The 15,707-nt window shown below is 36.7% G+C and overlaps 1 protein-coding gene across 1 annotated transcript in view; it reads right to left on the bottom strand.

The window, feature by feature from the left end:
- Nucleotides 1–15,707, bottom strand: part of KHDRBS2 (KH RNA binding domain containing, signal transduction associated 2) — a gene marked incomplete at its 5' end in the record, with an annotated part of 242,716 nt that overhangs the window by 184,168 nt on the left and 42,841 nt on the right. The window contains one exon of the mRNA XM_042821016.1: nt 4,078–4,194. Within this exon, the coding sequence (XP_042676950.1) occupies nt 4,078–4,194 (117 nt within the window). The remainder of the gene's footprint in view (nt 1–4,077; nt 4,195–15,707) is intronic.

Raw genomic sequence — 15,707 nt, forward strand, 5'->3', positions numbered from 1 at the left:
ATTTCTGAGCCGTAAATGGCTGCTGGTGGGCATCTGGGGATGCAGGCATGGGCAGAAACTCAAAACTAGCTTCTGGTTCATGTTACCAGCAGCAGTAAAGCTTTAAACTGAAGTGGCAGGTTTGAAAAAATAGTGCAACCCCTTAGACTATGCTTTCTCCTGAGAAAAGTTCTTATTTGTATGTTTTCAGGTACCTTGCATAAGAAACAGAAGTATTTAAGAAGATGCTACATTTTTTCCTGCTTCTTTTAAAGAAATTCTATGCTCTTTCTGTTACAGCATATTTTAAAAAGCTATTTCATCTCACAGCATACATTTTTATGTTTGTTTTTTTTTTTTTTAACTTATTTATTTTATGGCATAGCGGAAAGCATTCACTGTATGGCTGAAAAGGAGCCAATGTGCATCAAAGTATGAAAGAAATAAATTCATTCCACTTGTAATGAGATTTCTCTTCAGTTTAGTTTGATTATCTTTACTATTGTGTCCAATGCTATTTGGAAAAAAAGAGACAAAGACAGGGAAAAGAATCAAAAGCCAAGCAATTGTACCTGTTCTGAAGAATATCTTTGCATATTTACAATACAGTAATACTACAGTAACGACAAACTGTAATGGCATTGTATCAGTTATCAAGGTGATGAGAGTTGATCCTGTCCAAAGATCACACTGGAAACTGGCTATGCTCTTACAATGGGCACAACTCTCAACAACCAAGACTATGCTCATCATGTTAAACAATAATATACCTGTGATTTAGAAATAAATGGAGTTATTCCACTAACAAGTATTTCAAGGTTTAGCTGCAGTCAACATTGAAAGTACAAATCAAAGGAAGAAGAAGCAAAAGTTCAGCATCATCTTTTATTGTGCCTAGAGGTAATGTGGCATCTTGTGATGTTTTTTCTGCCAGAACTCTGTAGGATCATTCCTCTTGGGTTGTGTCTGTTATAGAAAAATAGACTTCTGCTGAGCCAGTGGCACTAGCTTAAGCACAAAGATTTAGGGACTCACATTAGCCACAGCAATCTAGAAGAATCACTGCAGTTTTCATTACATCTGCAGCAATGTTCTGCAAAACTGCTGCAGCTATTTTGGGGCATCTCTTCAGAAATTCCTAACAAAACTTTCTGAGAGATGTATATAAGCTTGGTGGAGTTGCTGATATTATTCATGTTAATTAACCTGCATTGCCTTTTCAAACTAACTCGCCCTTTTCATGCACTGTAGACACAGTGGCTCTGCAAAGGACTCAAGTCACCCTCATCAATAGTGTAAAGCTTGGAAAGGAAACAGCCCCAGTTCTTTAACCTCTGAAATGTACACACAGATTTCTTTTTTAAGAATAAGGAAATTCTGAAAATGAAATAAATCTCCTTTAATAAAATGATTCCAAAATTTGAAAGTGTACCTCCACAAACTGGTGTATCACTTCTTTTTGAGCACTAAGTAAGGATTTGGGGTGTAAATTTATTTAATCTTTTCCATCTTTATTTAATCTTTTCCATATTACTGACACTCAGCTTCTGTTGCTCTGATGCAGCTGAGCAGCCAGCTTACCAGAGGAGAAAAGCCTGCATGTGGGCAGTCTGCCTGGGAGCTGGTTCCGCCTTTGGCATACCACAGAGAGTCTTAAGGATGTTCTAGTTTACAGAGAGAAATTACACAGATTTTTTTCTGAAAATTCTTTCAGAAGGAAAAATCAGTCAACAAACAAACAAACAAAAAAGCTGTGTAAATGAGGCTAGCTTGTTTCATGGCAAGAAAACTGTTTTAATCAGATTAAGTTGCATTTTCCGTAGAATGACAGAATCATAGAATTGCTCAGGTTGGAAAAGACCTTTAAGATCACCAAGTCCAATTGCAACCTAACCATACTACCCTAACTCTAACAACCCTCCACTAAATCATGTCCCTGAGCACCACATCCAAATGTGTTTCTAGACATATCCAGGGATGGTGATTCAACCACCTCCCTGGGGAGCCTATTCCAGTGCTTAACAATGCTGTGTAAAGAAGCTTTTCCTAAACCTTCCCTGGCGCAACTTGAGGCCATTTCCCCTTGTCCTGTCACCTGTCACCAGTGAGAAGACACCAACCCCACTCTTCCTGCTATCACCTTCCAGGTATTTGAAGAGAGCAATAAGGTCTCCTCTCAGACTCCTTTTCCCCACACTAAACAGCCCCAGTTCATTCAGTCTCTCCTCGTAGGGCGTATTCTCCAAGCCTTTCACAAGCCTTGTTGCCCTTCTTTGGACCTGCTCTAGCACCTCAATGTCCTTTCTGTATTATGTATGTATGTATGTATGTGACATAGCAATTTAGGCCATTATTTATGCCCACAGTTAAATGTATTTTCTGTAAGATTTACCAGGTTCTCAACCAAAAATATCCTCTCTTAAATGCTAATTGCTATTATTATCCAGCCCATGGACATTCTCAGTGTCTTCTCCTAGGAACCAGCAACAATGATGTATCCAGATCAGATAATTCCTGTCTGTCACTGTAATTGCAAGAGGTTAATTTTCTTTTTAGTCAGTGATATGTAAATTGGATGCAGATAACAGTTGCTTATGAGGCCTTCTCTATAGAAGTTGCTTCCATCACTACCATATTTAACAGTTTTACTACAGAAGTTCACATTTTACACCTTTGTCAAATGAATGACGTTCAATGAAGTTCACATTTAACTTCATATGGCTTTTTAGTCCTAAATACTGTATGAAGAGGAGAAAAGAATAACAACTGAGTTTTGTTCTGATGACATACTCATGAATGAATACAATAACTGCCATGATGGCACTGTTTGTTACAATAAGATTTAAACAGCGTGATAAGAAGACTTGACCAATCTCAAAATCAGAGGACTTCATCTATTTATGTGCTTAAACCTCTTTAACTAGTAACAAGCTCTCCACACTTCTCCGTCTGGGCAATTGCTGCCTTTGGCAATAATGATCTGAGTGGGTGGCTGAGAATGGAGCTGGCAGACACAGTACAGATGCAAATTACTGTACTTAGCAGCACTCACATTCATTTGTCCAGGCAGTCATTTTCTATAATTCCAGAAGTAAGCCAGAAGTCATAAAATATTGTATTTGTCACTAACTAAAAATAAAATATGTTATGTAATCAGCATTTATTATCATAAAATATAGTGTTAAATAGATAATTGAAGTGTCAATATGCCCAATGTCATAAAGAAATCGCTGAAAAAAATGAAATACATTCTGTGTGCCTAATTTGTCTTTTTGTGTTTTATTTTTAATATTGCCATTGGAGATCTCCTAATGCAAGTGTGACTGTTGATATTCATTACCAAGGCCAAATAATAACAACCATAAAGATGGTAAAATCCTGATTAGCTTTTCCTTCACTCTAGCAAGTTATTTCTTTCATTATTTTACCTACTGAGATGAATTACAAACGTGACAGAAAGGAAAACCAAACAATGCACAGCATTACTAAAGGCTATCTTCAGTTCACTGAAATTAACAGTCATTATTTCTGTGTTGACTGCAATGTTGCTGTTCCATAGCATATAAAGTAAGAGTCAAAATACAATACAAACTTGCATATGTATTAAACTTCTTGATTGTACAAATAATTACTTGACGTGCAATACCCAGGCCACGATTTCAAATGCAGATTTTTTTCCTTTATCTACAGTGCATTTTTAAACATACTTAAGTAAAATTTCACTTAATAATCTTTTTTTTAAACTATGCCCTGAATAAATATTCAACCTTTTAGAAAAGTGGCATCCAAATAAACAATAAGAAAAAGCCTAAAGAAACAAAGGAGAAAATCTATTTGTGTACATTGACATCACAGCAGCAATCTCAACAAGCTAAACTTTCTCAGGAGAAATAAGCTTTTCTCAGAACAAATTAACTTTATTTAAATAACAGTGGCAGTAACAGTAACTGTGGTCTTATATGATCATATGAGAAGACAGCAATTAAAGTAACAAGTTTTTGGAATCAGAATCTAGCTTAATTCTATTGAGTCATTAGTAAGAAAATTGCTAAGGCACAAATGTATCAACACTAACTGCAATCAGAATCCAGACAGTACCTTAGCTTTATCCCTCATGGAGCCTTTTCCCAGGATAGACATTTTTGCTCCTGTTTCTTCTTGTAACCTCTTCAAGGAGTTCCCTCTTGGTCCAAGCAATTTCCCAACAAAATTGAACTAGAAAGTAAGTAAGAAAACTATTTTAAAACAAGGAGCATTTAAAAAAAAAAAATCATAAATCTTTATAAATGAGTTGCTTTAAGAGAAAAGTTTATTCTTATTTTTAAACAATACTACTACTTAATTCTAGGATTAATTCATATAAGTGTGAAGAATGGCGTTGTTTTCTCATGTACTTTGGAAATGAACTATAAGCACTCATAGTTTATCTGAAACCCGGGAGATTCATCTTTAGGAGAAAAATGGACAACAGCTGCTTAGGTTTAGCAAAGTGCTAAACAAGATCTTGGCTTATTAGATGACATAGGTGAAACTAAGAAAATGAATATGTTCTTTCCTGCAATAGTCAGCTTTATTGGCAGAATAATGTATTTTGCAAAGCTAGAGCTTTTGATAGGTTTCTAAGAATTGATGTTTTACATATCGATTTTAAAGTAAGTGTCGTTTCATGTACCGGTTTCAAATATCTGTTTTGCCAGTAACTGAACAAGTCACACAAACAGATCACTCCAGATAACCAGGCTCTTGTCTAAGGATTTTGCAGAGCACTGGAATTTGTCTGATATGCTGCAAATACTTTTAAACAGTGTACAGTTCCTATGGCACATACATTGTTGTATTTTTTTTTCTGCACGAAGAAGAGAGATGTCTACTTGAAAATTCTTTGACAGAACACTAATTAAATAAGGCGTTAATGCTATGTCATCATAAAGTACCAAAGCATGGAAGCTATCAGGTGCTCTGCAATCGACAGTTTATTCAACTTAGTATGTGTTATGCTTTCCAAAATCTTTTTGGATATGACATGATGTCTTTGGAAATTGATGGAGAACTCTGGTCTGTCTTTCAATAAAGACTAAGCTCACCTGAGAATAAAGGTGTGCAATTGTATCTGCATGACAATAAGAATAGCAATCAAGGACATGCTGGTGTCAAAACTTAAGGAAGATCACAAATGATAGAACCACAGAATCATCTAAGTTGTAAAAGACCTTCACGACCACTGAGTCCAACCATCAACCTGACCTACACCGTCCCATCACTAAACCAGTGATATGTCCACACATCTCTTAGATACCTCCAGGGATGAGGAATGCAGCGCATCCCTGGGCAGCTCACTGCAATGCTTGACCACACTCTCCATGAAGAAATTCTTCCTCATGTCCAGTCTAGACCTCTCCTGGTACTCAATGTGTGGCCGTTCTCTCGTATCCTATCACTTGTCACTTACGTAAAGAAACTGACACCCTCCTTGCTGCAATTGTTGTAACTTCCTTCAAATATTGGTTAAACCATCGAAGAAAAAAGTATGTAATCTCAGGAAAAAATAAACACGCAAGACAAAATCTACTTCCACCTAAATTAACATCACCAATTTCAGTTAGATAAAATGCCTAGGGGGAAATAGCAAGTGGTACAGCTGTGGAGAAAAAGAACAAGCTTCAACGCTCAAAATAACATTTTTCAGGCTTGTGTGCTTGCAATTTGTTCCAACTTTCTCTACTGATTTAATAAAAGTCAGCAACTCTTTCAATAAATCCCATCCCTTTAAATCATCATGGTATCAGCAATACTAAGTCTGTACTAAAACTGTAGCTATGTATCTTCCAGGGCCAACTTTGCCTGAAAGAAGTTGCTCTCTTCAGATGGATTATTAAATTTCATATGCAAATAAGCCTAACGATGAGGAAGGAGTGGCAAAGATTGAATTTCAACTTTAATTTGAAACTACATACTAACCCTAGGACTCAATTTATAAAAGTAAGATTTCAAAAATGAAATCTCATGCGTGCGCAGGCTCATTAGAGAAGATTCAGCAAACAGCTGAGCTTTCTCTTCTCTGCAGGAAATACATGTGCAGGAAGGCGGTTAAAAGATGAAATCTTTTGTGCCACTTACACTTTACTAATCAGAGTAGAATCCGAGAGAATTTATGCTGCATTCCATTACTGTCTCTAAATATTAGGAAAAACATGCCTTTCAAAAGATGAAAGTCTACGGCTGCCTAAGTTTGGGGTACAAGAGGGCCAGTCAAAGCTCAACAACATTTGCTCTCTGAACAGAATAAAACTATTAAAATAGAGCTTATGAAGATTTATGTTGAACATTTATACCAAGTACTTTATAAACTACCTAATAATTACCTTGAAATATTGCTGCAAAGGAGCAGTATGGCCAGCATAAACTACGTACAAAGTGGATTTTAATCACTTCACCGGAAATAAGTGGCTGGGGATTTTAATTCTATTGATTATGTAGCAGACAGACATTCACACTTCATCCACCTTCTACTCTGAAAAAAATATATCAGGAAGCATTCCGTTACTTGCAACTGAAAAAATGAATTGCTGTTAGTTTGGTTGTGTCTGAAGTTGCAGAAAAGCTAGTGAACAGTATCAGAAATTCTACCACTGTCCTCAGTCTTCCCAGCATCAGTAAGTTCTAGGGACACCAGCTATCCTTAGCATTAATCTGCAGTCGTAAATCTGAAACCCCCTTCCAGTAGGACGTGCTACACATCAGCATTCTTTGTTTGCTTCATGTTAAGCCCTGGAGAAGAGAATCCCTAAAACTAACAGCGTGTTGTCAAGCTGGAGCACAGCACAGGCAGTCTGTCTTCCAGTGTCAGCACTTATTATGCTGATATATCATGCACAGCATTTTTGAAATACCAGATTTTAATTATAACCTGTGCTGTTAAAAAACATGTACATTAGTTCTTAAAATATATCCCATAGCATACAAACAATCTTGCGACAGTCTAAAGTGTACTATAGTATCTTTAGTTCACATATATTTTCATTGTCATACTTGAACTTATCCTCTCCAATTTGGACACAGGTTGTTTTTGATGTGACTTACCACATCAGCAAAATTGTTACAGAATTGAAAATAAACATGCAGACAAGCATCTATATTAACTTCTTGTGGTTTAGTTCTACATGTGATTTAACTCACAGCTACTTCTCTGAACTTAGAAGCTTCTTTCTTTGCTAAATGTGACTTTTGTAGATGTTTTTAAATCTTTCTTTTAAGGACAACAGATACTAGCACTGGTTGATTCTCTGATTGAACTGTGGGGCTTACCACTGGGATTGAGTGACCACGGGACTGGATGTGAGGGTTGTGGCACCTACAGAGCCCGCCAGAAGAGTTAGAATAACCTCAGGGTCTGCCAAAAATGTCAGAACAACCGCAGGGCTCTTTGCAGGAGCTGGAGCAACCACTGGCCCTGTAACAGCAGCCGGAGTGACTGTAGGGTTCACTGCAAGGGTTGGCAGAGCAATCACAGGAGTTGGAGTAACCACAGGATTTGTCATAGAAGTTGGAGCAGCCACAGGGCTCACTGCATTGTCATCAGATCCAGAGGTGTACTCCTCTCCTTAAGGATGCTGAACAGTGTTGAACAGAGCTTGGTGGTCATAGGCCAGGTCCCAGCACATTCCTGTGCTTTGTGTTAGGATTGTCAGGGTGACAGCATACCTTTTCCAAATATTGTACTGTTTTTTTTTCCCTGTGAAAAATCTCAAAGAGCTCCATAAACAGACAAGAAATTAACACTGTGACAAGCAGTCACCAAACTACCACAGCAACCTGTATTAATGTGGTGTGATCAGATCTGCTATCTCAACCCTTCAAGCCCCACGCTGGATGCCAAGATGACTGCTGTGGTTTAACCCAGCCGATGGCTGAGCATCACATAGTCCTTTACTCACTCCCTCCCCTCTATAGTGGGAGATAAAACTATTAACTAAGATAGAAAAAAGGAAAAGGATAAAAGTTATTATATCTATGTCAGTCTGTCTATAGATATGAATGTATATAACAACTAATACACAAACAATTGCTCACCACCCCCAGCTTATGCCTTTGAGCAGCAGAAGAAAAAGAGATGAAGTCCCACCCCTTCAAAAATCCTTCCTTGTGATGTCACGTGGGATGAAATATCCTTTAGGCCAGTTTAAGTCAGCTGTCCTCATCCTGTTCCCTCCCAGCTCCTTGGGCCCTTCCCAACAAATGGCCCTGGCTCTCTACAACACTGCTTGGCTACAACTAGAAGCACTGGTGTATCATAAACATTGTTTTCTCCTAGAACCAAGACATGGCATCGTACCAAATACTCTGAAGAATACAATTCCATCCCAGTTGAAACTAAAACATAATATCTATTTTATATGATGTTGTGAATTCAAGGAGAAGTTTCTTTAGTGTATGGCGTATTAAAGCAAATTGTCCAGGACGTGAAACACAGTGGGTGTTTGAACTTTCAAGTAGGCATCCAAGGTAAATAGACACAGCTCCATTACTGCATTTGTGTTGTATAAAAACGGTGAAAAGAAAGTGAATTTATACTGTAAAAAGCCTGTAGCTAATATTAGCATACTTGTCTCTTCACCATTTTCCTGAACTAGGTATGAGATGCATATGCATACTATAGTGAGCTAATAATGATAAAATACTAATACCTTCATATAGAAACTAGAAAATAAGTAACAACAACAGCAACAAGGTTTGAAACCCTAGGTTTATGACAGATTCAGTAAAAATGCATGGATTTTATTTTTCTTTTCTTTCTGTAGAAATAAGGGAATCTAACCAAACTTTTTTTTTTTTTTAATTATCATTTTTATTCATTTATTATTATTATTTTTCAGTTATTTAGTTATTTTTAGTTATTTAGGAGACTAGCCGGCAGGCTGAGAACCATCCAAGTAAGTTGCCCATGCCTTGCCCTGGCAGGGGTCCTGCCTTTGGTTCCTTGCAGCGGAGCAGTCTCATTGACTTGGCAGCCACAAATACGGCTTGAGGAGCTAGGCAAATAGCAGCTGTGACTTTCAGGACTACCTCATATTTTAATACTCAAAAAAGCAATCAAACATTTAATCCTTTGGTTATATACACAGGACTCTGTCAATAAGGGATAAGCATGCTTTTGAATAACCTAACCAATATCTAATGCTCAGTTTGCTTGTGAAAATCATGTTCAGAGCACTGCTTATACAAGCCAAGGAATACTGTGAACATCCCTTGAGGTTGGGTCACAGGATCTGAGGTCTGGTGGAGTCTTCCAAAAGCTGAGAAGAATCACCCCTGCTGGAGTCACCATTGTTGCAAGGATACTGAAAGTCAAGCACACTAAAACCATACCTACCTCCTCCCTACCTCTCTTCTGCACATGGTGACAAGTAAGCTGGTAATCAAATTGAGTGAACCATCATATAATTTGTTGTTATGTTATTATGTAAAGCTCTCAATAGCAGTTTTTTCAAAATTAAAAATCTGCGTTATTAGGTAAGATTTTGAGCACCTCAGGACAGCATAGATAAAGGTATAACAAGTCTAATGTTACATTTACAGCATTACTATTTAAGCCTCAAATTTAATACAAGTGAAAAAAAATGAATGTTCACATTTAGAAGAACAATTGTTTGATGAAGCCCAAATACATCCCCACTAGAACACTATTTTATACATACCATTTAGATTGGAATTTACAAGCAGAAATGAGGAAAAAGTGTACCTGAGTGACTGCTTTTATTCTACACAGAATAAGAGTATAGAAAAGAAGCAAAGCCTACATAAATAAGGAATGGTCAGACAAATGCTTCCCCCTGTAAGATAAAGCAATACAAACCCCTGAATTGAGAGACTTCGTATATATTTTTTTTAATCCTAGGAAACAGTGAAGTAGAAATAGCAATGACTTGAGCAACGCAAAATAGGTTTATTTCTTAGTATGCTTGATTCAACATTTGTTATCAGCTCATTTGTGGGGGGACAAAAAGCCTTTCCATATTCAGAATCACTTATTCTGACAAAAAAAAAAATTAACTATTCAGGAAATAAATAAATAAATAAATAAAAAGTTCCCATCTAAATTCAGTGCTGTGCTAAAGAAAAAGGGGAGGAGATAAAGGTATTATTAATTCCCAAGTGAAGGCTTACTGATTAAGACCTGCTTATAAACTAGGTTTATTCTTGTCCTATTCTAGGACTTCAGCTATTTCAGTGATTTTAGAATAACATTTATTAAAGTGTACCTCACCTTTTGATATGCAGAAGGGACTTCCCTCTACATAAAGGCAGCACTAGAAGATTATGAAGGTAAATGTTGTTTCTCTCAACACCTTGTAAGTACATAAAGCTCAGCAGATTGTTCAGTGGACAAGTTTCTCTCATTTTTTATATGGTTGCTTACCTCAATACCCATTCAAAATCTAGTATTTTAGCTTTTCCAAAATGCAGCTAGCGCTCCCAATGAGAATGCAATATTACTTTTTATTCAAGCTCTGTAGTGTTTGCTGTCTCTGGAGGTGTGCTTACAAGAAACCTGTTTGGTAGGGTCAAATTGCAGGATTCTATTTTAGCCAGGAATGTCAGGAGACAGAAAGCAGCAGCAGCAGAAGAAAATGAGCATATTCCTTGATAGAGGCCCTGGAGACCTACTCTGAAGGAGATGTGCTAATGCCTTCTCAGACTACTACACTACTTCAGTACAGAGGTCCCAGAGCCAAAGGAGAAGGTGCCCTCTTCTCAATAGTGCTTTGCACCTGATCTGTTTGTGTTGGCTTTGAGCAGACAGCTGATACTTGCTCACAGGGAGAAGGATGAACACAATATGAAATGCTCAAAGGAAAAACACAGCTTCTTGAAAACTCAGGGCCAAATTCATTTCTGATTTAAATCAACAGAATTGCCTCAAGAATAAATTAAATCCAAATAACAAAGCTAGACTCATTAAAGCTACCATGTCTAATGGATTTACCAAAAAAAACAAGCATTTTCATTATACATTTTTTTTATGTTGAAAAGTGTTGAGAGTTCTTATTTATAGAGTGTTTGAAGAAGATGGTGTAATATTTGCCTGGTGTAAAATTTGCCTATTTATGAGCTCAAAGTAAGCATCTAAGCCTACACTGAAAATGTATTTTTGGCATAGTTCCACAAAACAGATGGTCAGCAACTCTAGACAAACACCTTCCAGATACAAGTCCATACCGAGATAACAAAAATATTCCCTCACTCTTCACTGTAAGCAATTTCCAGTCAAGATTTGGTAACAAGTTCTGTCATTAAATGAAGGAACTTAAAAGGGCCTTAAAATTAAAATAAATTATGTTTAAAAAAAAAACGTAGTTTGGTATTTGATGTGTCTTTATTCTGTTAAATGTAGAGGCTTTCCTAGCCTGAAAATCTGAATAGATACTTCTCTAATACATGAATTAGCAGTATGATCTATTATAATCCAGTAATTTGTCAGACACCCAAACATTTCATTATATGTGAGTCTGTTTTTAACTTTGACATGAGGTACTTGAGAAGAAGCCAAGAAATCAATTAAAGTTCCGGATCTTTACTAATCTGCAATTAACAAGTTTAAGGAGTTTATGACTCAGTGTTACATGTCTCAGTGCAGCCACTTTTTATTATTTTAATTGCAGAGATCCCCAGAATTATACTAGGCACTGCACAGACACAGAAGGACCCTAAAGAGCTGTGAAGTATGCTAAATATGTATATACATATAAATCCAAAATAGATCTTGCTATACGTATTTAGCTACTACTGCTTCTTTGGATGGTTAAGGTGCAACTGCAGAAATTACTGCCATTAAAGTCATTGGGTCTGGTTACAAAAGTGACACCTTCACTTGGTATTACTCAAGTGCAGCAAGATCAGGTTCTACTGACAAGACAGCACAGTTGCCTGCTTTTTCACCTCAATAATGTAAAAGATGTAATACTATATTTTATCTTTAGTTATTGCCTTCTGGCCCTATTTTGGCTGTATTTCAATAATGAAATACACTACAGATATTTCCTGATGCTGGTTTTCCAGCAGGAGCATTGGAGGAAGCTGAGGGCAGGCAGTGATGGATCTTACAGACACATGCTCATAAAGAGCCCACATGGACTGTTCTTTAGAGGAAAGCTGTTCAAAAAGAGTGGTATTTTTAGAAAAGGCAGAGTATGCTGAGTTAATAATGATTTTGCCCATTGCTTCAAAGCAACGTCAGAAAATGCACTGAACAGTCATATTCTATTAAGGGCAAGGGGCATCTATGGAACTGAAAACCTCCCTTTTTGCATTCATCTCATGTCTAGCACAGTCAATTTTCAATATTTAGAAATAAGTAAAATACAAAGTAAGATTGACTCATTTAAAGTATGTTATCTAAAACGGTATTCCTATGAATTGTAGCAATTCAGGCTGCAGAAGTTCACCACCAAGTTTTTTTCAAAACGCACAGTTTGTTTGTACTGAGCATATGCACAGGTATGGAGCTAGGTACTAAGAATACAACACTTAAAAAGCTAATCAACATTTGGCTAAATGGGCTTATTACTCCCACAAATGCACAATTTACTGGTCACAATAATAAACACCATCTGCTCTTTGCTAACTGACATCAACCTACCAACCTTTTTCTAACGTACAAAACTTGTAACTTAAAAGGAAAAACTAAAGGATCTGCATTGCAGTGGATTTTCAAGTGTATCAAGTGTATCATCTCTTACTGAGATGCCTGAATTCATATTAGCTGAAAGATTTCTCTTTGCCAAATGCTATATTTGCAAAGTTAGGTTCTAAGTCAACAAGAATCAGGATAATTTAGATTTGAATCTTCAACTAAAAAACTTATGTATCTTTCATATACATGTTAGGGATATTGACAAGTAAAAATGCAGTGTGAAACTCAAAATTTATTTTCAGACAATGAAAATTAAACAACAGCTGATTTGGACCCAATGTGTCAATGAACTAATTAAGCACACATGCATGTAAACATTTAATTTTGTAGAAAGCACTGTATAAAATCATAAATGGCTTATGTTAATCTAATTAAAAACTGTATTAGTCAACTGTATTTTGCCTTTCATTGTTAAATTATACTTACAACAGCATTTGTGTATCAATTTATATATACCAAGCACTATGCAAATATTCAATTTATTCTCAAGTCATGTTTATAATCAAAGCAAAGCATAACTTTAAATTGATTGACATAAGCAAACTCACATGCCACAACATAAATTAAATCAGTCTGGGAAAGCACTCAAAAACATCTTTCCAAATTCTGGTTCCTTTTTTTTTTTTCTTTTTTTTTTTTCCCCTCTACATTTTCTATGAAGTTGCATGCTGATCTAATTGATTGTTCTTTACTGCGAAGGACAAACGCATGAAAGTACAATCTTTCTTCCTCAGAAGAAAAAGGGGTGGCCAGCAGGGAGAGGAAGGTGATTGTCCCCCTCTACTTGGCTCTTGTAAGGCCCCATCTGGAGTACTGCCCAGGAACTTGGCTTGTTTGGCTTGGAGAAGAGAAGGCTCCAGGGAAACCTCATTGTGGCCTTCCAATACTTGAAGGGAGCATATAAACTGGAGGGGGAACGGATGTTTACAAAGGTGGACAGTGACAGGACAAGGGGGAATGGTTTTAAACTAAGATGGAAGATTTAGGTTAGCTATTAGGAGGAAGTTTTTCACACAGAGGGTGGTGACGCACTGGAACAGGTTGCCCAAGGAGGCTGTGGATGCCCCATCCCTGGAGGCATTCAAGGCCAGGCTGGATGTGGCTCTGGGCAGCCTGGTCTGGTGCTTGGCGACCCTGCACATAGCAGGGGGTTGAAACTCGATGATCACTTGGTCCTTTCCAACCCAGGCAACTCTATTATTCTATTCTATTATATATAACATTGATATATATATACATATATATAGTAAACCCTCTGTAATTTGACATAAATGTACCTGATTTGCTAATTGTGAAGAATCCCACATGCAAATAACATTAATTCTTCCATTCTCCGTATTTGTTAATGTTTGTAATTTTCTGGATAGCACATATTACTCACTAATTGCTGCTTGGAATACCTATTCACTCTCATCACAAACCTAAAAGTTACTGAGGCTTTAGGACATTAGAGTGTCAAAAGAATGTAAAACACTAAGAATGAATTGTTGTGCTTTCCTGGTGGTATGCCTTCACGATCGACATAAATGTTCTTTAGATTTTGTTAAAGAAAGACAGAAAAAAAATGCTTTCATTACAACACTTTAAAAGAAAAACAAGACATACTGCATGTGAAAAATAAGCTGTAAAGAGTGAAACCGGAGAGCTTGAGAGACTTTGAATAAGACAGGAAGGAAGTCTTGTCATTGCAATACAGCAACTCCACAATTAATAAAACCGTGTCTGGGAAACTCTTACCTGGTAAAATGCTAAATGATCCACTCTTTTAACCAGCAACTTTTTTCTTCTCCATGTAATTTAGACTAAGATCTTATTCTCACTTTAAATGCTATTATAGAAGTAACACCGAATTTTCCTCTAACATGATATTAATAGTCTGATAATGATTAGAAAAGGTAATGGTTTCAAACAAAGAAGTGAGAGTTAAGTATATTAGGATGAAATTCTTCTCAGAGGATGGTGAGGCACCAGAACAGATTGCCCGGACAAGCTGTGAATGCTCCACCTCTGGAAGCACTGAAGGCCAGGTTGGATGGGACTCTGACAGCCTGATCTGGTGGGTAATACCCAGCCCATGACAGAGGCATGAAACCAGATTATCTTTAAGGTCCCTTTCAACTCAAGTCATTTTATGATTCCATGATCTGTTAAGAATCCAAGAACATACTGGGGACAGTAATTTACAGTCTTTGTAAATCATAGAAATAGAGGAATGCTGGAGAGAGTATCTGGAGGCCAAAATTAGGTAGTTTGAAAGCTGAAACTGGGACATGCACAGCAGTATTCTATACAATATTCTCATCACACCATGTGCAGAAGCAGAGAGAAAGGGATGCAGAGAAGAAAAGCTGCAATGATTGGTTGAAATAATGGTGTTAGGAGGAGGACTTAATATTCATCCGGGATGGACAACACCTGTAGGATAGAAAGAGGCTAGATGAAAGGAAGATATCTCATTTGAAGTATGAAGTATCTATCTATTGGCTTTTAAAATCAATAATAACACTTAAGAGCTTTTAATCTAAAAAGTGGAATAATGTTAGTGGCATAAAAGTGTGGATCATTATCCATTATATATCTGTGAGGGAAAGAACTGAAGGAACTCTACGTTCTCAAATATGAGATAAGACGTAAGAATGAAAATGAAAGAATAAGCAGGAAAGAAGCCAGAAAAAGCTGCTCTAAAATATCACCCAAATAACAAGCACAGAAAAAAAAAAAAAAAAAAAAAAAAAAGCCTTCCTATATATGCATGCCACACAAATAATAGATTTAATAAACAAGGTGAAGACAGGAATCTGCAGTTAAAAGGGATGACGGAAAGAACGAAAGATAAAAGAACAATGAGACACCTGGATATCTTTACTTAAGGAAGTAAAATCTGGTTAAAATGTTCTGATTAATAATTCAAGCACATAAATTGAGAGACTGAGAAAAAAATTATAGGAGAATGTAAGTATTAAATCTGAACTACCTGACTAGTGTTGTGAAACTCTGCAATTTGCCTAAAAATAAATGTGATCACACATGTGAGACA

The sequence above is a fragment of the Centrocercus urophasianus genome, unplaced genomic scaffold (assembly GCF_019232065.1).
Source record: "Centrocercus urophasianus isolate 14NV4802_14NV808 unplaced genomic scaffold, USGS_Curo_1.0 seq_10, whole genome shotgun sequence".
Lineage (NCBI taxonomy): Eukaryota > Metazoa > Chordata > Aves > Galliformes > Phasianidae > Centrocercus > Centrocercus urophasianus.